General features: G+C 41.5%; 1 protein-coding gene across 4 annotated transcripts in view; it reads left to right on the top strand.

Moving 5' to 3' along the window:
- lef1 (lymphoid enhancer-binding factor 1) overlaps nucleotides 1-22954 on the top strand; it is a 46116-nt gene that overhangs the window by 14315 nt on the left and 8847 nt on the right. For all 4 annotated transcript variants that reach the window (XM_058065212.2, XM_058065215.2, XM_058065210.2 and 1 more), the window contains exons 4-8: nucleotides 15069-15198; nucleotides 20844-20934; nucleotides 21022-21141; nucleotides 22133-22295; nucleotides 22498-22605. In XM_058065212.2, the coding sequence (XP_057921195.1) occupies nucleotides 15069-15198; nucleotides 20844-20934; nucleotides 21022-21141; nucleotides 22133-22295; nucleotides 22498-22605 (612 nt within the window). The remainder of the gene's footprint in view (nucleotides 1-15068; nucleotides 15199-20843; nucleotides 20935-21021; nucleotides 21142-22132; nucleotides 22296-22497; nucleotides 22606-22954) is intronic.

The raw sequence follows: 22954 nt of genomic DNA, 5'->3' as shown, positions 1-22954 counted from the left end.
CAAGATGACGTAATGTCTGTTTTGGTCAAGTAGTTTGGAAAATAAATTACCCACAAAACATGTGACTTATACTCCAGTGCGACTTATCTTTGTTTTGTTTTTTTACCTAATTATGCATTTTTGGCCTTGTGTGACTTATACTCTGGAGCGACTTATAGTCCAGAAAACACGGTAAATAAACCCGCAAAAATGCGACTTATACTCCAGTGCAACTTATGTATGTTTTTTCTACCTAATTATGCATTTTTGGCTTTGTGCGACTTATACTCCGGAGCGACTTATAGTCCAGAAAACACACTAAATAAACCCGCAAAAAACTGCGACTTATACTCCGGAGTGACTTATAGTCCAGAAAACACGGTAAATAAACCCGCAAAAAATGCGACTTATACTCCATTGTGACTTATGTATGTTTTTTTCTACCTAATTATGCATTATTGGCCTTGTGCGACTTATACTCCGGAGCGACTTATAGTCCAGAAAACACAGTAAATAAACCCGCAAAAAACTGCGACTTATACTCCGGAGTGACTTATAGTCCAGAAAACACGGTAAATAAACCCGCAAAAAATGCGACTTATACTCCAGTGCAACTTATGTATGTGTTTTTCTACCTAATTATGCATTATTGGCCTTGTGCGACTTATACTCCGGAGCGACTTATAGTCCAGAAAACACAGTAAATAAACCCGCAAAAAATGCGACTTATACTCCATTGCGACTTATGTATGTTTTTTTCTACCTAATTATGCATTTTTGGCCTTGTGCGACTTATACTCCGGAGCGACTTATAGTCCAGAAAATACAGTAAATAAAACCGCAAAAAATTCGACTTATATTCCAGTGCAACTTATGTTTTTCTTACCTAATTATGTATTTTTGGCATTGTGCGACTCATACTCCGGAGCAACTTATAGTCCAGAAAACACGGTAAATAAACCCGCAAAAAATGCGACTTATACTCCAGTGCAACTTATGTATGTGTTTTTCTACCTAATTATGCATTTTTGGCCTTGTGCGACTTATACTCCGGAGCGACTTATAGTCCAGAAAATACGGTACTACTTGCAACAGGAACTGTATGATTGTCTATTTTTGTATGGTTATTTGGGTTTTTGTTTGGACTTTTAATGAGTTGCTGTTTCAGCAATTACTTGGGTTTCCTGGTAACAACAATTAACAACCGGCGTCCGTCTAACGCAGCTGAATTCCAAGCCATTGATTCATTGTATCTGCGGCATCAGGTGCATGAGCGTCCTGCAACATATGACCGAGCTTAAGCACTTTGTTTTGTCCTCCTGAAATCCAACATTACCATTTCTTTACAACCACGTACGGATAAGCAGACATTGTCCGCCGCCATGTTGTATACACGCTTCATTGTTTTGTTTGCATTGAAGCACCCACTCTCAAGGAAGGACTAAACCTAGCACACGTCTCCTTGGAGAGCTGCTCAACATCTTTCTTGCGTCTGGGTGAAATCAGAAAAGGCATTTGTTAGGCAGAGAGAGGGGGGATCACATTTGAATAGCTTTGTGCTGTTTTTTTTTTTTTTTTTAACTGCACGTTGTAGCAAGGGGCGTGCCCGCCTGGCTATTGAGAGCACCGCTGAAAATGTATCGGTTTGATTAATGGATCATTTCAGTCTGAAAGGCAGTCGTTGGAAGTCTTAACCAGTTAATCCCCTAAAAGGTGGAATCACACCCATAGAGTGGGCTTGAAGGTATTGTTGGAACAGTCCATAATAGAAATAAGCCTAAAGGTTTACCATGTGACCCACCACCATCAATGCTTATGAGATGAACCTGCATGTACTGTATAATAGTTGTATTGTATTATGTACAAAGGTCTGATACTATCAGGTTCAAAGTGAATGAATAAGGATAAAAATCAACCATGTTTCACATACTGTTGTTTTCACTTTATATGCTGCCTCTGGGCTCCATCATAGCCAGGCACAACCTGGCTTTGCACAACCCTAACCCTAACCCAAACAAAGGCGGTCTATAAACCTTAAACCAGACATTAAAATGTGGTTACGGCAAAATTTTCTACATTTAAACGACGATACAAATGCGAATATGTTAATATGATCTATCTTTTAAGTCGAAATCTACTGTATGGAATCTTGGGGTTTATCTTTGAAAGCAGCTTCAAATTCGACAAGCAAAGGGCAGTTTTTATCGGTTACGGGTTTAAATCGTGCAGACTTGGAAAGAACAATTCATGCTTTTATTAGTTTAAGAATTGACTTCTGCAATGCATTGTAAGTATGTTGGTGTTTCCAAGTCATCACTCGGCCGTATTCAGATGGTCCAGAATGACGCTGCACGCTTTTTAACTTACACTCGACATCGGGAACACATAACCCCAGTTTTATTTGAGCTTCACTGGCTTCCTGTTTTTTTTTAGAATTTATTTTAAAATGTTAATCTTTGTTTTTAAAGTCCTTAATGGCCTTGCAGTTCCCTATTTGTCTGATTGTCTGAACAAGTACGGGGTTGGAATGATTTTAGACACTTTTTTTTTCCATTTTAATTGTATTGTATTGTTATTATTCAGCAATTTACATGATTTACGGTGGATAAAATCCCCTAAAAGGGGCTGCACGGTGATAGAGTGGTTAGCGCACAGGCCACACAGCTAAGAGACTTGAGTTTGATTCCATCCTCGGCCATCTCTGTGGCCATCTCACGGTTTCCTCCCACATTCCAAAAACATGCTAGGTTAATTGGCGACTCCAAATTGTCCATAGGTATGAATGTGAGTGTGAATGGTTGTTTGTCTATATGTGCCCTGTGATTGGCTGGCCACCAGTCCAGGGTGTACCCGGCCTCTCGCCTGAAGACAGCTGGGATAGGCTCCAGCACCCCCTTGTGAGGATAAGCGGTAGAAAATGAATGAATGTTATTATATTGTATTTAAATTGTTTTAATGTTGATTTTAATGGAAAGCACTTTGGTCACCTTGTGTGTAGTAAAGGGCTCTACAAATAAAAGTTGATTGTTTGATTGATACTGTATCTACCAGATCAAATACAGTGTAAATGCTTAGGTTAGATATACCTTGTCAATGTGAGCTTCATTGCATTATGTTAGTGGCGTAAATACACACACACAACTACCCAAATAACACTCACAGTGAATATAAAAAACACCCATGGTAAATGAAACTACTGTGTAAGCATAGACCATTAGATATGGTCTAAATATGGTGTAAAATCAATGAATTATACACAATTTGTGTAGTTGTTTACATTCATTTTGGATATATGTGTACTGTATGTAATTTCAATAAATGTAAACACAGTGATATCCGGTACAGGTTGCTTATAAATAGACCAAAATTCAGATATTGGCACCATATCCAAAGGCATGCAGTGTAAACCAGCCTATCAAAACTTGGGAAAAGGTTTTGTCCTAAAAAAAAATAGCGCCTCCAAGAAAAAAAAGCTTTCGTCATGTGACTTACCGGGTGAAAAGTTCAGCTCAAGGTCAGAACACAGGTGTCTTAACACCTGAGGCAACAGTTCTCGGAGTGACCTTCTCCCTGTTTTTCAAAACATCACATTGCCTCTAAATGTAACCCTGCAAAATATGTCAGAACTGTTTGCAGAATTCTGACGTTTGGATGGGTTTTTGTTTTGTAATGTAATTCATCTGTGAAGACTGGCTTTGCAAAGCTACCCATATTTTTGTTCCTTCTATTCTGGCTCGTCATGTGAGTGGGAGTGCATCCGTCTGAACTACAGGAGAAGAAAACTAGGTCAATACCGTCTCCGGCTCTCATTCAAATCATCTCCCCATCCTTTTTTTTTTTTTTTTTTTCTGAGCCATTCAAAAATGTCTCCCCGCGTGAGCACCGCACTGCTCTCGGCGAAAAAAAAAAAAACTGTCGGCCCAGCTAGCAGCACAGGCGCTATAACCCTTTCCGTTCCATAGGTGTATTGTGTAACAGTGCTAGCGAGGGGCTTAGTCCCTCGCTCTCTTCTCCACAGGTAGAGGCGCACAAAGACCCCCACCAGACTCTCATTTTTCTCCCCCTTCAACGCGGAGCTTCTAAATCCAAAGTGACAGCCATTCATGCTCAGAATACCTGGGCAAAAAGCTGAGAGTTGGGGGGAGTTTGGGGGGCACTATCTAGGTATAGCAGGCAAATCCGCTCTTGTTTGTCACGTGTTGTGGCTCATCAGCACTTCTGCCTCATTGGGTTCTGCATTTTAACACTATTTTGCTTATTGTGCGCAGGTTCGACGCTACGAGTTAGTCATTTTTATTTACATGCATCTCTCAGGGCCTTTGGAGTTGCGTCGTTCGATATGAATGTTGGCACCGATGCCACGTTGGCATCAGTGCTGGTTTCTAATGATAAATCATGCAGCGTGTTAATGCAGCAGCGGCGTTGCTATAAATAGAGGGATACTGATTGATTTGGGAAGAAAAACAAAGATGCGCTCCAAACATTTTACTCCCCCCCGCGTATGGTCAGATTTGAAGAGATCAACACTTAAAGCTCAGAGATTAACATTCCAGCTCGCAAACACACAGTCAATCGGAGTAATTAGCCACTGATAAATGCCTAAATGCAACTAACTCTCTCCAGAGATGTTGGTTTATAAGCAAGAACCATTCCAATCTGTGTCATATTGCACTTGAATGGAGCATTTGTCACGCATTCCAGTTGCATACTTCAGCATTGTCTTACACTCTGAATGAATGTGGTATTCAGACACAAAAACCACTGCCTAAAGTAGACGGAACCGAGGAGTCTAGACCCGGTTTGTCCTCGCCCTTTAATTTCCCACGTGATGGAAAACCAAAAACAAATTGAAGTTCCATAGAAGTTTTTTTCTTATTTAGCACTCTTGCTTAGTCTATCATTAAAGGAAACGCTATTACAAAAAATATGTGCAGCTAGCTTGCGTGACAATGTTTTTTTTTAACATTTGTGGATGTTTTATGTAATAATGAAATTGCTCAGAAAAATGTAAACATGAAGTAACCTGCCCATTTTTGATGATTTAATTGTCAGCAGGGAAAAGCCACCATAACAACAATACTAGTATCGTCTTGTTAATCAATTAGTGCTTTTTGTTTAGTATGTGACTCTTTTTTTGGGGGGGTGGGGGGCTTTTGAGTGTTTCAGAGAGAACGTGTGTATGTGTGGTCCATCCTTTTGTGCAACCGCATAAGCTCACGGGGTTGTCGACGGCAGCACTCGAGCAGAATGTTTGCCCTTTCTGCGCTCTTTTGATGTGACCAGGTCCCGCTGCGATAATGAGCCCCGTGCCCCGCCGCAAGGTGAACGTCCTGCAGTTCGCCCGAGGCTCTGCCAGAGCGCCGGCCCAATCCCCCACTCCGACGGCACACACATACTACCCCCCTCCCCACTCAGCGTTGGTCAGCTTCACACATGGTGCTGAAATAGACTGGACACTGCAGTGATCCTTCTTGTCACAGTCTTGAAGCCCATTATGCAACAGGAGTTTAAAACTAAATATCGTTATCATTCTAAGTAGGGCTGAGACGACTTGTTGGCGTCATCGATACATCGACACAAAAAATATGTTGACATAAGAACTGCATGTCGATGCGCCTTCATTTAGAATTAGTGGGCAAAACCGTTTATTTCAGTGAACAGAATCATTCAGTAAAAATAGCCGTTCATTTCGGTCAATTGGTCGTTAGCCTGTGATCTCCTCCTGTGCATAGACCCGGTCAGTCGTGTCAAGTCAGTCCGTTCACTCATGTTCACGTTCGTTCCGACTCAACAGCTCACCAACTAGTGCTGTGTCGGTCATAAACAAAACAGCCGGCGGACCGAACGGGTATTTTATAGGCGGTTCATTTGTTCGCAAAAAAGAACTAGTTCTTTAACCCGTTCGTTCACGAATGCCACACCACTACTCAAAATCAAACCATGGCAGCTGACGCAGCAACAAGTTTCAGTGAGTCCGGCCAAAAGAAAAGATCGCGCAACAGAGTATCCAAAGTATGGGAATACTTCACGGCAAAAGGTAGTGATGCGGTGGTTTGTGACTTATACAAAATTGTAAACGAAATGAAACCAGGGGTGCTTGCTATACAGGGCTCGACAATAACCATGTACCGATGGCCCGGGGCAAGTTAAAACAAAATTGGGGCAAGTAAATCCAATCAGTGATATTCCCGTCGGGCAAATGCACTTTAGCATGCCATACTGCAAAGAGTTTTTTTAAAAGCGGTTCTTGTTGGGTGTTGGTAAAACACGGACTGTGTAATTTCGGTGGTAATTTGCAAACCAATCCTTGCAAATCTTGAAATGGACCAATCACAATCGTTTATTTAGACCGCAGTCCGCGTTTTACCCACACCCGTTCTTGTTCGCGATCAACCAATGAGCGATCGTTTGACTAGGAAAACATCTATCATGGCGTCCCTGCCAACATGGTCTAATTCTTCAACAACTTGTGAAGGAAAACAGCAAAAAGTGACGAACCAGTGCCTCCTAAACAAGTATTTTATTAGCGGCAGCAAATCAAATGATGGCACAGGTGAGTGAATCACATTGCTGTGACAATTTGAAGTGGTCACAATGAAACACCAACCCATTAGATCCAATACCAAGTGCTGATTTTGCACAAGCTACAAAATCTAGCGCTTCCATTTCTCTGTGTATATTTCTCACCTTTGCTTCACAAATTATTGTTTGACCATTGAGCTTTTTTTTTCTGGATTAAAAATACTTTACTCCACAAAAATTAGATGATATCATTATGGCAGTCTTTTCATTTTATGGCAGTCTTTTCATTTTACATGGGGCAAGTTCAGGCAAGTAGTTCTCACCTTAAGGATTCCCCATTGGCAAGGTATTTTTGTTTTTAATTTAGAGCCCTGCTATATAGTATATATATAAGTAAAACAGGAAGTCAAACAGAAATAAAATGTTAAAACCAGACCGGGTAGTTCTACCTCAAAACTTAGTTTGGGCATACTTGATGCCAGTCTTTCCAGGAAGCTAATGGGAAGGTTGCTACATCCACTGTCTGGAACTGCAACTTTCCACGATTTTGATCAGTAGAACACGCCAAAAAGTGAGATTATTCCTCTGGTAGAAGTCCTTTCTCAGGCTATCATTGTGAACATTGTGGGAGAAGATAGTACATTTAGTGCCATAGAAGAGGAAAAAACCCTGAAATGATTCCTTTTCAGAAAACAGGAATCAGGTTAATTTGACTGGGGACCTTTTAAGACTTGATCATTTCTAACATTCTATCTCTTTTTTTCCCCATTTTTTTTAAATAGCTTTCCAATGTATAAAAATTAAGAGTTGAAACACTTAAAAAAAAAAAAAAAAAGCGGATCAAGTCTTTTTCATCTGGGGCATGGAGGCACATTTCACACAAATTATCCCCCCTCTCTCTCTCTCTCTCTATCTCTCTCTCTCCCGGCGCGTAAGAGAGAGAAAGCGAAAGAATCGTGATTGGTGTGCTCGGAGCACACACGCGCTTGATGCCAGCTGAAGGATCATGGGTAATCCAGCTGGTGCTATTGAGTTGTGAAGCTGCTGGTGGCGACGACAGGGAGGAAGACACTCTGGCTGTTAATAGCTCCTTTGTGCTCCACATGTTAGATTCATTAGAGGCGTGCCGTGGAGCATGACCGCATTTTACACCACTTATATTATTATGATGTTTTGCTTTGGTCATGTGTTTAAATCCTCATGATGCATTCACACTGCAACCCTGGTCTTAAAATATATAACACCAAATCCAAGCATCACGACTTGATCCCTTTTATATGTTCTTTACTTTTCTTTTTTGCTGGCCTGGGCCTTCAGTGTCAACTCTTGACTAGCGTGCAGGATTTATGATTAAAATGCAGAGAGACGGGAAGATGGAGTAAAAAGGGAGGGGGGGGGGTGGGGGTTCACAGATGTAAATTTGTCTCCAGGGCAGGCTTTTCCTGTTATTTGTAGCCTCCACTCCCGTCCCTGAGCTTGGCTCCGCTTGTTCGACTCATTACCCCGGGCCTCGTGGCGCTCCTCCGCACGCTGCCGGCTGGGCTTTCTTCTCCGTTAATTGGGTTTCGTTACATTTAAAGCCCCCCCTGGACAAAGAGCCGCCTCCCCCTTGCCAATAGATGGTTCCATTTTTAGCCGTTCACGCCGAGCTGGTGGGGTTCAAGCGGATCTACGAGTGGTAATTGGTTATTTATTTAAGCTTCCTCAGGTTGGTCTCTACTGAGGGGGGGGGTTAGCCGCTTTCTTTTCACATGTTCGTCTATGCAGGAATGTTTGCTCTAATTTGTCGGGAAAAGGTTGCACACCTGAGTAGGAACACCTGGTGTCGCTCGCCCTCCCTCACTTGTAACACTTTCCATCTTTAGCCGCCAAAGCACCCCCCTTTCATGAAAAAACATGGCGTCAAATCCGCAGCAGGTCATTTTGCGTCATTTTATGGGACATTACAAGCTGTGGTTTCACCCTGAACCCTTTGTGGAGAATGTAGAAAAGAAGCCTAGGGACCTTCTTGGTCCCCCATTCACATCTGTAGCATGTTCTGTGCTGTGTCTAGTCCATTGTTTTTAACAGATTTGTGTTGAATCTATTTTTAGAATATGCTGTGGGCCAATAAAAAGACAAACTGTGAGACACAAATGGCTTTGAGGCAGGACATTAGACACTCGTAGTTCACTTTTTCTCTACAACTTGGATGTCACGTAAAGCATCTTTTTCTTCAAACGCATTTACTGTTATATATTTATAGTTTCATGATGCTTTTTTTCTACTCTGTGTAATTTGAATGGTAATTTTAACATCAAATGGACCTTGGAAGCATCCATTTGCTGCTGTTCTTGTGACATTTTAGCTGGTAAAAATGTAAACATACAAAACCTATCAGGCATTTTTGTTTGGCATCGTTGATATGCCACAAATATTGTCTAATCTACTTGGACGCATATGCATTTAGCCTCTTAAACGTAACATTTTTACCAGGCCAGATTACTGAACAACAACCTAGACATTGTACATACAAATTACAATATAGTCAAAATTATCCCCATTCACACAAACCTGCATAAAAAATGCAATATACGTACATGCCTGGCTTGGGCAAATTGCATATCAAAAACAATAAACTTTAATTTCTCAATAAAAACACAGTAATTGGAATGTTAAGCGCTGATATAAAATACATTAAACCACATAATAAGTAAAAGAAACAAAAAAGACAACAAAAATAGACTCTAGTCTCTTTTACCAAAAATTGCGCTTCAATAAAACTAAAATAAATGAAAACTAAATAAATTGAGTATCAAGTCTCTGTAAACAGAATTGCACTTGAATAAATAATAAATGTTGGGTATCATCCCTTAACAAGAAGGTTTAACATATCGCCAATGACACCGTCTGTGAGCGTGCACCATTTATGCTGACGACCAAACAACTCTGTATGCGTTAACTGTCGGGTAAAGGCTCCACTGCACCTCCGGCGGCACTTTTTTTCCCATTTGGGAAAACTGGACAGGATGATGAGATGCACCTACCGTGCAAGCAAATGCCACATCCGGATTTGTTGTTACTCGTGCCTTCATTCATATTTGGATTTTTTTTACTCACAACGCTAACCTGTGCTAACATTAATCCGGCAGACTTTAACTGTACTTTAACTGTGAACTAACCGTTCCACCCAGACGGACGCAGGTAGATAGAGAGGAAAACAAACATGCATGCACAAATGATCGACTTTGTTCTTTTTTTTAAATTAATTGATTAATCCATTTATTGATTACTGCTGTTAATACTCTAAACTCCCAGTTTTTGTCAGTTAACAATGGCCTGCTGCAGCGTCGGTAAGAGTACGCCGCCATCCACCTCACATGCTTTCTGCATACTCGATCGTCGCTGCAGGCGCGAGGAGTCCTCATTGCATATAAATTACAGAAGTGGGAAGTGATTATTATAAAATTCCCGCTCTCGTTTTTTTTTTTTTTTTTATCTTCCTTTCCTTACTCCACTCAGCAGAAGTGGTATAATTGAGTATAAAAGCTGTGCTGTGAGAGGGTGTGTGGGGGGGAGCAATGTAGTAAAAAAGAGCCACATGAACACATACTGTACACTCATGGTGGATGGCGGTGATGAAACCTCAAGATCAGACATAGGCATGCTGTCAAAAAATAAAAAATAGTAATCAAACGTCCCATTTCCTTCCCCACCCCAAATTGAGCCTGTATGCCAAGTCTCTGGCTGTGCCCATGCTGCTACATTCTGGAATGTCTCCCGCACGGAGGGGCTCCATGCCAACTTCAGTTCCGCACAATGAAATTTCTCTTAAAACCACATCTGAGCTTTGCTTCTAAAAGGGCTCGATATGAAATTCCAAATTCAATGTTTTCCTATTCAATCCCGGCCTTCCTTTCCCGCCTCACTCTTTCTCTCGTGGAAAATATGACTAGAAAATATTGCATAGCCTAGTAGTGCAACGATGGCAACCTCCTTGATGCTGAAGGACTTTAGAGTGACTTGAAGGATCATGCTGATGCAGGTTGACGTGATCGCCAGGGTGGTCAATACAAATCAATATCAGTGTTTGCCAAACGTCTTCATCTCAAAACCCAAATAAGACAGCTCTTGGGAATCTGAAAGTTTCCAAGAAATTGAAATATAAATAAACCTGTTACCAATTTAGAATACCAACCCAAAACGTTTTCTTGTACACAAGAACCTGGAACTGGAAGTGTATGTGTGGTTCTCAACACAATTTTAGGAAATAATGGAAATCTATTCCAAGTCAAACTGTTACCTTAAAGCAGGGGTCTCAAACACGCGGCCCGCGGAGCAAATGTGGCCTGCAGGACACTAGTTTGAGGCCCCCGCCTGAAATGAAAGTTTAATGTTAGTATGTTCATGTTAAAGGTTAACTAAGTATGCCAGGGGTCTCAAACACGCGACACTAGTTTGAGGCCCCCGCCTTGATATGAAAGTTTAATGTTAGTGCAGACCACGCAACTTTTGTTATGGATGCTGTATGGTATCATGTACCCAGAAAAAATTATTACGTTTGATTAATGTTCATGTTAAAGGTTAAATAACTGTTAATAGTTATCCTCCCTATCCATGTGGAAGTGGTAAGTTTTTGGCTATTTAAGCTTAAAGGAAATAACTTGAAGGCTACCGTTTAGGTCGCTAGCTCTCTAGTTTGCGAGTTAGCATGTGTCACAAGACCCTGCAGTTGCGCAATATGTTGTAAATAAAAAAAGCATAAATGTGACTATAGTCGTGTTTTGTCATGTCTACAGGGCTCTAATAATGCTTTGTTCATTTTAATCTGAAAAAAATAATTTGTCTACCCACCAACTATATGTGGTTTCTTAAGTTTTTATTATTTGCCGTTTTATTATTATTATTATATTTATTTATTACTGATTGATTTTCTTTATTCTTGATTTGTTTATTTATTTTTCATCTTATTTTGTGCAGAAAAATAAAAATTAAGATATTTGAGAACAGTGGAATGTTTTATCAGAGCTTTTATTGTAGAAAATCGGAACCAAAGCACTGAAAAAGTTAGTATATTTTATATTTTTAATAAATGCGTTTTTTTTTTTGGAAAACCTGATGCGGCCCAGCCTTGCCCAGACACTAGCTCCAGTGGCCCCCAGGTAAATTGAGTTTGAGACCCCTGCCTTAAAGCCTTCATTATTTATACAGGCAGTATTTCAAGTACAATTTCAAAAGTATCTTTTGTAACTACACTACCGCTAAAAGTTTGAGATCACTTGCAAATTTCTTTGTTTTCCAAAGAAAAACATTTTCATGCATTTCACATTTTTTTTTCCATTTTACAAACATTTTTTTATCCATTTCACAATAAAAATGAATCAGATGATTTTCAAAGAAGGATCTACATTTTTGCATAGAGGCCTACTATCAACAACTGTCAGTCCTCTGCATCAATCTCCTGATATGGCTGCTAATCCAAGTTCATAAGTTTATAAGGCTAATATATTATTAGAAAACCCAACAAAAAATCTCTTACCATGCTGTTAACTACTCCCTTCAGAGAGCAGCACAAACTGGGTCTAACAAGGACATAAAAACGATGCACAACTGTGCAAAAAGACAAATATCTGAGAGTGTGTAGTTTAAGACAAAGACGCCTCACAGGTCGTCACCTGAAAGCTGCACTAAATATTACCCATCAAACACCAGTGTCAATATCAACAGTGAAGCAGCAACTTCAGGACTTCAAACTTCATGGCAGTACTGCCAAGAAAAAGCCATATCTCAGACTGGCCAAAAAAAAAAAAAATTGAAGTGATCCCAAACTTTTGAGCGGTCGTGTGTATTAACTAAAAAGACCCACAATCAATCCTGTGTGACACCATGCAATATGACGTGTTCTTCCCCCAATATTGTGGTCATAGTCCACATTGTATGACTTCCTGTTTCCAATGAATCCTCAAAGCCAACAATAGTCTGTTTGTAATTGTACTGAAAATGATGGGAAAATCACAGCTTGCCAAGAAAACATCTCAAAGCAGTGATTTGCCGTGGCCCCCGTTGTTTGTTTTCAGTTGCTTCTTTGTCAGCCGACCGACTTGGAGACAGTAATGGGTGAAAATGTGCACTGGGATGTACATAAATTCTGGATTGGCCACAGAGGCTTGAGAGGTTGTTTATTAAGAAGTTGGTAATGGTAATGGTTTTATTTCATTTGAACGTGCATCAGATTACAATTGAATGCATCACATAATCAGTTCACAGTTCCACATGTCCAAAAGGAGTAGGAAGAAGCAAAGCTTATTAAATCCTACCCCTCCATCTGGTACTTTTACAATTAGTAACTGTTACATTTGTTCACTTCCTGCTTTCCATAATATAGTTTACGGTTTTTAAAATTAATTAATAATTTATTTATTTTTTTTGCCGCATGCCGAAATACGAGGTGATATGACCATCCAATGACATCATGGGTACCATAGTAAGTGTCAATATAGTGATGTATGTATAGCACACGGGTCTCAAACTCAATTTACCTGGGGGCCACTGGAGCTAGGGTCTGGGCAAGGCTGGGCCGCATCAGGTTTTCCACAAAAAAAAAACGCATTTATTAAAAACATAAAAATATCCAAACTTTTTCAGTGCTTTGGTTCCAATTTTCTACAATAAAAGCTCTGATAAAACATTCCACTGTTCTCAAATATCTTAATTTTTATTTTTCTGCACAAAATAAGATGAAAAATAAATAAACAAATCAAGAATAAAGAAAATCAATCAATCAGTAATAAGTAGATAAATATAATAATAATAAAACGGCAAATAATAAAAACTTAAGAAACCACATATAGTTGGTGGGTAGACAAATTATTTTTTTCAGATTAAAATGAACAAAGCATTATTAGAGCCCTGTAGACATGACAAAACACGACTATAGTCACATTTATACTTTTTTTTATTTACAACATATTGCGCAACTGTGTCTTGAGACACATGCTAACTCGCTAACTAGAGAGCTAGCGACCTAAACGGTAGCCTTCAAGTTATTTCCTTTGAACTTAAATAGCCAAAAACTTACCACTTCCACACAGATAGGGAGGATAACTATTAACAGTTATTTAACCTTTACCATGAACATTAATCAAACGTAATAATTTTTTCTGGGTACATGATACCATACAGCATCCATATCAAAACTTGCGCGGGCCGCACTAACATTAAACTTTCATATCAAGGCAAACACGTGGCCCGCGGGCCAAATGTGGCCCGCAGGACACTAGTTTGAGGCCCCTGGTATAGCACATCATGACTGGTTCAAGACTCTTCATCCTTGAAGTTGAGTAAAATCACAGTCGACAGCCGTAACAAAAGATGGCTTCTGTACTGTACTGTGCTTGGCTTTTTACCGCAGGTTTCGCCACCTGCTTTTCCGTGAACACATGCAGGACAAACTAAAACGATAATCCAGCGGCTTCTTATCTTATTCCCACAGACTAAAAAACGAGAATGCTGTCATTTAGCCCCCTGGTCAGGGCATGTCCCAGCCGCCCACCTTTGGGGTCTTGCTAATAAATCCTTACCCCTGTGTAAATTCCCACACTAAGAGATTAGCCTGTCATCTTTGACCTTTGCAGACCGTGGGTTGAACAACCTCGCTCACCTGTACGGGATGTCTGTGAGTTCTAAAGGTTCAATTCTGGACACGTCTGGAGGACAGAGGTGCTCAGTTGTCCACCACCCAATATTTGGCACACCACACCGCTTGGGACGTTCCCAGAATGTGGGGGGTCTGGTCTGGAGTTCCGTGCCAGTCTGCGAGAGGTTCTGGGAAATACACGCATTCCTGTCCAAATGCGTGTTGGGATTGGGCTAGCTAGCCACGACGGCTAAGCACTTAGGAATGTCACCTTGGCGCTCCATTCGAGCAACAGAGTAAGACGTTATTATGTCATAATTTAAGAACAATCTGATTGGATGTTCGTGAGTCCATCTGATTAGTCGCTGAGACTAATGCTATGCTAGCAGGTCTGGGCTTCATTTAGAACAGAACATTAAGTGTTACCATGTGTTTGTTGCTGCTAAGTGTATGTGGGGGGGTTCTAACACAACTCTTTTTGTTGAGGGGGGGACTGTCTTGGTCTATTTTAGCTGTCAGAAGGCAGGTCTATGAGTCAGCGGCTGCAGACATCTGTCTCCCAAGCCTCCCCCACCTTTCTCCATCCTTCATCTCCACTTCCCCCCTGGCTCTTTGCTCTGTAATGAACTGCCCCTTATTCGCTAGCTAATGACTGCCTTTGATCTCCCGTCTAAAAGACCTCTCCCCCTTCGTGAGTCTCCCTCCTTTTTTGCATCCCGCACCTCTTGGACTCACATTCTTCAGCGAAACGGGCCTTGCAGTGCTGCTGATGCAACAAAGTTTGTGGTGAAGAAAAGACAAATTGTTGCACTCTTCCCTTTTTGTTTCCTCTTAAGGAGGCTAGCGGACCACCCACCCCGCCATAAGCCCCGCCACATCATATATGCAGAAAAACATGTATGATGTCATCACTATTTCTAACCTGGCTTTGTTTTATCGTCTCCTCCCGCAGTCCAACAAAGTTCCTGTGGTGCAGCCGTCCCATGCAGTCCATCCGCTCACCCCGCTCATTACATACAGCGACGAGCACTTCGCTCCAGGTTCCCATTCCGGCCATCACCCCCAGGATTCCAAACAACAAGGTAAAACATGATTATATACACTTTATAGAGATATATATTTTCTTTGTTGGTAGTCACAGTCATCCCAGAGGTGTCTAATGGGGTTTGGATTAGGTTTCTTTGGAAGGTTTTCCACACTAAAATGTGGCTTTATGGCTCTTGGACTGGGAGCACAGTGGTGCTGGAACAGGAGAGGGCCTTCCCCGGACTTTCCTACAGGTTTCCAAGCATGCAACGGTGCTATCTTGGGAGAAGCGTTCTGCCAAAATTAGGCAGGTATTTCTAGTACCTGGTCAGTTAGGATTCCAAGTATCATTCATTCATTCATTCATTCATTTTCTACCGCTTATCAAAATTATTTAGCAGGGTTTAAGAACATTGAAGCCCCCTTAAAATAGGCCTAATGACACCAGTCGCCAATGGCCGCCAGGCAATCACAGGGCACATATAGACAAACAACCATTCACACTCACATTCATACCTATGGACAATTTGGAGTCGCTAATTAACCTAGCATGTTTTTGGAATGTGGGAGGAAACCGGAGTACCCGGAGAAAACCCACGCATGCGCGGGAGAACATGCAAACTCCACACAGAGATGGCCGAGGGTGGAATTGAACCCTGGTCTCCTAGCTGTGAGGTCTGTGCGCTAACCACTCAATCGCCGTGCCGCCGATTCCAGATAATCATTGTAATATTTGAAGATAAATGCTATAAATAACGACAATAAACACACACACACGCTACTTAGCCAAAAAATAGCCAAAAACTTACCACTTCCACACGGATAGGGAGGATAACTATTAACAGTTATTTAACCTTTAACGTAATATTTGAAGATAAATGCTATAAATAACAACAATAAACACACACACGCTACTTAGCCAAAAATAGCCAAAAACTTACCACTTCCACACGGATAGGGAGGATAACTATTAACAGTTATTTAACCTTTAACGTAATATTTGAAGATAAATGCTAACAATAAACACATGCTACTTAGCCAAAAATAGCCAAAAACTTACCACTTCCACACGGATAGGGAGGATAACTATTAACAGTTATTTAACCTTTAACGTAATATTTGAAGATAAAGGCTATAAATAACAATAAACACACACACACGCTACTTAGCCAAAAATAGCCAAAAACTTACCACTTCCACACGGATAGGGAGGATAACTATTAACAGTTATTTAACCTTTAACGGAATATTTGAAGATAAATGCTATAAGTAACAACAATAAACACGCACACGCTACTTAGCCAAAAATAGCCAACCAAAAATAGCCAAAAACTTACCACTTCCACACGGATAGGGAGGATAACTACTACTGTTACTGTAGCTTAGCCTGTTACCCTTTAGCGCTGGACGCAGCTTTAGTACACTACACAAATTCCACTTGGCTGCAGCGGTGCATTTTCAGGCTGTCCTCGGAGTACGTTTGCTCTTCCTGGCTTTGAAGTGCTTGTTTAACTGACAAGTGTCAATTTGGCCATTTGTTTACAGCGTTTTGGTGCATGATTGCTGTATATTCCAGCAACAAACAACCTAATGAGCATCAGGATCTTGTATGTCTGTGGGTCAGTAGCTGCTATAAAGGTGGTTTCTTCCATTTTACCCTTCCAGGTTGAAAATAGGGTAAAAGGCTGAAGCTGGTATAAATAAAACCTAAGTGTACTTTGGCGTCCCGGTCTGCAAAGGCTGTCAAATCTCCAAAACTGTCACATCCAAGTCATCTCTGCTCCAAACTTGAACTCATTTGAAGCAGCCCGTGGGACGTCGCGTTGAGCTCCACTGCCCTTTCCCTCCCCTCGCTCTCTCTCTCTCTCTCTCTCGCTCGCTCTCGATCGCTCTCTCTGTAGCAGCATCAAGCCTCCGCTGACAGCTGCAGAAGTGCTGCTCGGCATTCTGGACGCACTCCGCAGCCCCGCACAGCTGGAGACTGTGGCGGCTTCTCATGTATAAAAAAGACACGGGCCCTCCGTAGCGTTTTATTTTTCTTTTCACTCGGTCCTTTTTTCAGTCTCTCTTCTCCCGCGGCTGCCACTTGAAAAGCAGGAGAGTGATCAGACGAGGATGTAGGCGATGATGAAGATGAGGAAGGGGCCATGAGGTTCTGAGGGACCGGCTATAAATAACAATGTAGAACCGAGAACACAGCGGCGGGGCGCGAGATGAAGGCAGCGAGACGTATAAAGAAAGCGTGCTCCACATATGTCAGAGGAATCAGGCTTCAGACGCATTCTGGAGGCAGGAAATAGTTGCCTTCACGTGGAACAGACACAAATTTGTTGTCACGCTGTACAGTTTATGAAGTAGGCCTGAAGTTTCTGACAAGTGCACAAGAGCAGCATGGCGGTTTTATGACGTGGATTACACTTGAAGCCTTAAATGACAATTTGTCTCGTGGTTTTGAACAAATATTTGACGTGATACATATTTATTACTATATTTGATTACGAGTTTAATAAACGGGGGGTCTAGGGACCGTGCTGGTCTCACACATACCAATTCCAGCATAAACACAACTTAATTCTCAAACTATTTACGCAGTGTGCCAGGGGTCTCAAACACGCGACACTAGTTTGAGGCCCCCGCCTTGATATGAAAGTTTAATGTTAGTGCGGCCCGCGCAACTTTTGTTATGGATGCTGTATGGTATCATGTACTCAGAAAAAATTATTACGTTTGATTAATGTTCATGTTAGAGGTTACTAAATAACTGGTAATAGTTATCCTCCCTATCCGTGTGGAAGTGGTAAGTTTTTGGCTGTTTAAGTTTAAAGGAAATAACTTGAAGGCTACCGTTTAGGTCGCTAGCTCTCGAGTTTGCGAGTTAGCATGTGTCTCAAGACCCTGCAGTTGCGCAATATGTTGTAAATAGAAAGAGTATAAATGTGACTATAGTCGTGTTTTGTCATGTCTACAGGGCTCTAATAATGCTTTGTTCATTTTAATCTGAAAAAAATAATTTGTCTACCCACCAACTATATGTGGTTTCTTAAGTTTTTATTATTTGCCGTTTTATTATTATTATTATATTTATTTATTACTGATTGATTGATTTTCTTTATTCTTGATTTGTTTATTTGTTTTTCATCTTATTTTTTCTAGAAAAATAAAAAGTAAGATATTTAAGAACACTGGAATGTTTTATCAGAGCTTTTCTTGTAGAAAATTGGAAAATTGGACTGGTGGCCAGCCAATCACAGGGCACATATAGACAAACAACCATTCACACTCACATTCATACCTATGGACAATTTGGAGTCGCCAATTAACCTAGCATGTTTTTTTGTAATGTTTTTTTCGGAATGTGGGAGGAAACCGGAGTACCCGGAGAAAACCCACGCATGCACAGGGAGAACATGCAAACTCCACACAGAGATGGCCGAGGGTGGAATTGAACTCGGGTCTCCTACCTGTGAGGTCTACGCGCTAACCACTTGAATTACTTGTTAATAATTACAAAAAGTTGCCCTGTGATTGGCTGGCGACCAGTCCAGGGTGTACCCCGCCTCTTGCCCAAAGACAGCTGGGATAGGCTCCAGCAACCCCGCAACCCTCGTGAGGAAAAGCGGTAGAAAATGAATGAATGAATTACTAAATGTTATGTTATTAATGTAATGTTATTAGACTTTATTTCCATAACATTACTACAAAAAAATATATATGAATATATGACTTTATTATTATGTTTGTGTGTACTTACTAGAATATCTTCAACCCAAATCTATCTCATTCTCCCAACGTTCTTCCTTATCGAGCGATTGCGTCTTGGTCCTCCTCAGCGGGCTCACACTTTGATGTGCTTATTAATTATGAAGAACAATCATGGATTTTCTCAATAGGAGATCTAATATGCGTGGGGTGAGACAGAAGGTCGAGCAGAGGGCCTTTTTTTGCATGTAAAACCCTGTTGTGCGCCTGCAATGCTAACTGTAACACAGCCATGCTGATTTGACTGGAGGTGGTTTCATGTTGTTCTGACAGGAAATGCGAGTGTAGCGAAGTGTTGCCGGGTGTCAACGGGAACGTGTGAAGCACGAGGGGAAGGGAGGGGGGAGTAATTAGCCACGTTAGGGGTGTGAGTGACAAGGTTAACACGCTGTGTCTCTCCTTCTCCCCCCGCTGGCCTCACCCCTCGCCTCCTCCTCTTCTGCCCTCAGGAGGGCTCTAAGAGGGGGGTAGCGGTGGATTAGTGGGCAGGGGGTAGTGCTATGCACGCCATGGATCCAGCGCCGCAACATCGGCTTTGGAAATATAAGCCGCTCGCTCACACGGCCTCTCTGAGGACGAAGGCCCCTTCAGACCAAGCACAGCCTGGAGAAGAAAAAGATAGCGGCGGGGAGAAAAGGCTGTGGCTCCATCAGGGATTAGACCGTGGTGCTAATCTGGAGGCATTTGCCCTCTTTGTCCGTGTATCAGTGTGTATGTCCGCACATTCCAAACCCTCGCTCTGCTTATTTTAGATTCTCAACAAAAATATCCTTCACTTTTCATCTTAAATGACAGTTGAGCTAAAAAAAAAAATCAACAAAAGTTTTGTTGACTGTGCGTCCCCAATCTGTTTCCTGCCAACAATTTGCTATGACATCCATTTCCAGTGTCGAAGGTTCAAAACCCGTCCCTATGTCATGATTGTTATACGTTCCCTCCTCGACAGCATTGCTATTGCACCTATATGGCAAATAGTGTTATTTATCTTTGACACTTTTAAACAAAGTTGACATTATTTGACTGGTTTTGCACCAGGGGCGTCACTAGGTTCTGAGGACAGGGGGGGTTTAGCCCCCTTGGAGATGCACAGGATATGAATGAATGTAGTAGACATTCAAAAAAATCCTAAAAAATCAAATAACGAAGAAGAACCGGGATATAACTTTCCTACTTTTGGACAGATTTAGTAGAGATACTCAATTATTTTAGGCCACCATTAAATGTACATAAGTACACACAATCTACACTGCAAAACCGCTGCTCAAGCTCTGCAACCATTCAATTATATAATAATCATTATTATATTATTCATTTGCCTATTATTATTACTATCATGATTATTGTTCTTCTGATTATTACTACCAGTAGTAGGCTAGTATTAGCCTGCTTATTGGCTTGCTTATTAGCCTGCTTTTGCCCTATTATATGAAATTTGACAGAGATTTTTTTTTTGTAAAAAACAAAAAAATCTAAAAAAATTTTTTAAAAATCAGTAAAAAAAATATCAAATTATTTAGCGGGGTATAAGAACATTGAAGCCCCCCTAAAATAACGCCACTGTTTCTTTCATTCATTCATTCATTCATTTTCTACTGCTTATCCTCACGAGGGTCGCGGGGGGTGCTGGAGCCTATCCCAGCTGTCTTCGGGCGAGAGGCGGGGTACACCCTGCACTGGTCACATATATAGACAAACAACCATTCACACTCACATTCATACCTATGGACAATTTGGAGTCGCTAATTAACCTAGCATGTTTTTGGAATGTGGGAGGAAACCGGAGTACCCGGAGAAAACCCATGCATGAGATGGCCGAGGGTGGAATTGAACCTGGGTCTCCTAGCTGTGAGGTCTGCACGCTAACCACTAGACCGCTGCGCAGCCCGACGCCACTGCTTTGCACTATTTATTTTGATTGACTTCTGTTTTGTTGCTGGTCTAGGAATGTCGAGGCACCACCCCGGACCAGACATGTCCAACTTCTACTCTCTGTCTCCTGGAGGAGTCGGACAGATCACGCCGCCGCTGGGATGGTGAGTTTCTGTCCTCATGTTTTGTCTTTTATCATTTGTATCATCTTTATCAAGTGTGATCTTTTTTACGATGTGTTTATGTTGCAGGTTCTCCCACCACATGGTCCCTGGACCGCCAGGTCCACACGCCACAGGTATCCCCCACCCAGCCATCGTCAACCCGCAGGTCAAACATGAGCCCCTGCACGAAACGGACATCATGCACATGTAAGTTCTGTAAAGAATTTCTGCATTCATGAACCACCCTGAGGATGCTACATTAACAAAATACATCCTTGATTCCTCTCTTCCCTTGTAGTGAGCAGATTATCAAGCGAGGGTTTGATAACATGGCCTCGTTTAGCCTCGGGGATGGCGGTGAACTCACTCACTCAGCCAGCCAGCACCAGATAGTGGACCTAGATGATAGCACAACATGCCTGATGGCGCCCTGAAGTGGCGATGGCTGATAGTTACGTTATTCACGGCCATCCACAGCTTATTAGAAAGTTGCTTGAGTGCAGCAGCTGAGACACTTTTTGGTATCTTGTTGAGTTGGCCTAAGTTTGTTAAGTTTTAAGTTTTTGATGCTGCTGATTTAATCATATCAGTAAACTACAGTGGCTTGTGTAGTTGCTAGTGGTGCATTCAAGACTGCTGGGACGCCAGTATGTTTGCATTTATTCTACTTAGGTTCTTTTGTCGTAGGTGAAATTGACTTTTTTTTTTTAGTAAATTGCTAATTAATTTCCAATGCACCATGTAAGGAAATGTAACCCTGATGGCCTTTAATGGTTTATGTCAGAGTTTTTCAACCTTTTTTCACGTTTTTTTACCTTGGAAAAATTTTGCGGCACACCAATAACCAATATTATTTGCTTCTTTCAGTTTTTTTTCCTAATTACGGACTCGCCACAAAAGATCCTTTTGATCCGCATACTAATTTAATTTAACCAACAATGTTACAACATGTCACCACTACCTCTCACGTGCATCACTAAGTCTATTAGAGGAACGAGGCAATCAGCCACACGGACGAATATTACATTGCTCTACACCAATGACACGCGACAATGACATAATATTTGCAGAAAATTATTAATACATATTAATAAAAAAAAGTGATATTGAATAATTCCGGCACAGTTGTTGAAAATCACTGCTCTATGTCCCCGGTTATTTATTTCTTCAGTCATTTTGTTTGCTTTTGCCCCTGCAGGAAGCCCCAGCATGAACAGAGAAAGGAGCAGGAGCCCAAAAGACCGCACATCAAGAAGCCGCTAAACGCCTTCATGCTTTACATGAAAGAGATGCGCGCCAATGTGGTCGCGGAGTGCACACTGAAAGAAAGCGCCGCCATTAATCAGATCCTGGGACGGAGGGTAGGTGGCAGCAAAAACGACCTCAAAAGTTTATTATGGTTTTGACGTCTCCCTGTCAAACTCCCATCTAATCACGTTGGCTTGAAAAAAAAAATAGTTACTTTTTGCGATAACCTCTTCATCATTCATCATTTCTCTGTGCTGAAACATCCGACAGGAAGTAACTGACTAAATGTCCAATCTCCTTTGTGCTACAAAACAGTGGCATGCTTTATCTCGGGAAGAGCAAGCTAAGTATTATGAGCTAGCCCGCAAGGAACGGCAGCTCCACATGCAGCTCTACCCTGGCTGGTCTGCTCGAGACAACTATGTAAGTACCAACAGTACAGATCTGCAGCGGTGCGCGTGTGCATGTGTGTGTGTGTGTGTGTGTGACCAGTTCTTTCATAAAGGCTCACAATGGCGACACAATAGTCCTCTCTGCATGCTTAATGGGCTCCATTTGGGGGGGACGCTTTGTTTCGCCCTAATGTGTAATTCATATGGTGCGTGCTGTCATATCCGTGCATCATTTTTTTATCATCCTGCTAATGATTACACGAGTGTTTGATGTTTTATTTTTAATAGCATTAAAAAAAGGAACTGTTTGCTGCATTGTGCGTTCATCCACAGAAAACCTTTGCCTCCTGCAGCTGCCTGCTTTGTCTCTCCCTGTGGGC

Source organism: Doryrhamphus excisus, linkage group LG9 (genome assembly GCF_037039965.1).
Source record: "Doryrhamphus excisus strain RoL-2023G ecotype Guam linkage group LG9, RoL_Dexc_Guam_v1.1, whole genome shotgun sequence".
Lineage (NCBI taxonomy): Eukaryota > Metazoa > Chordata > Actinopteri > Syngnathiformes > Syngnathidae > Doryrhamphus > Doryrhamphus excisus.
This window is presented reverse-complemented; position numbering and strand designations above follow the sequence as displayed.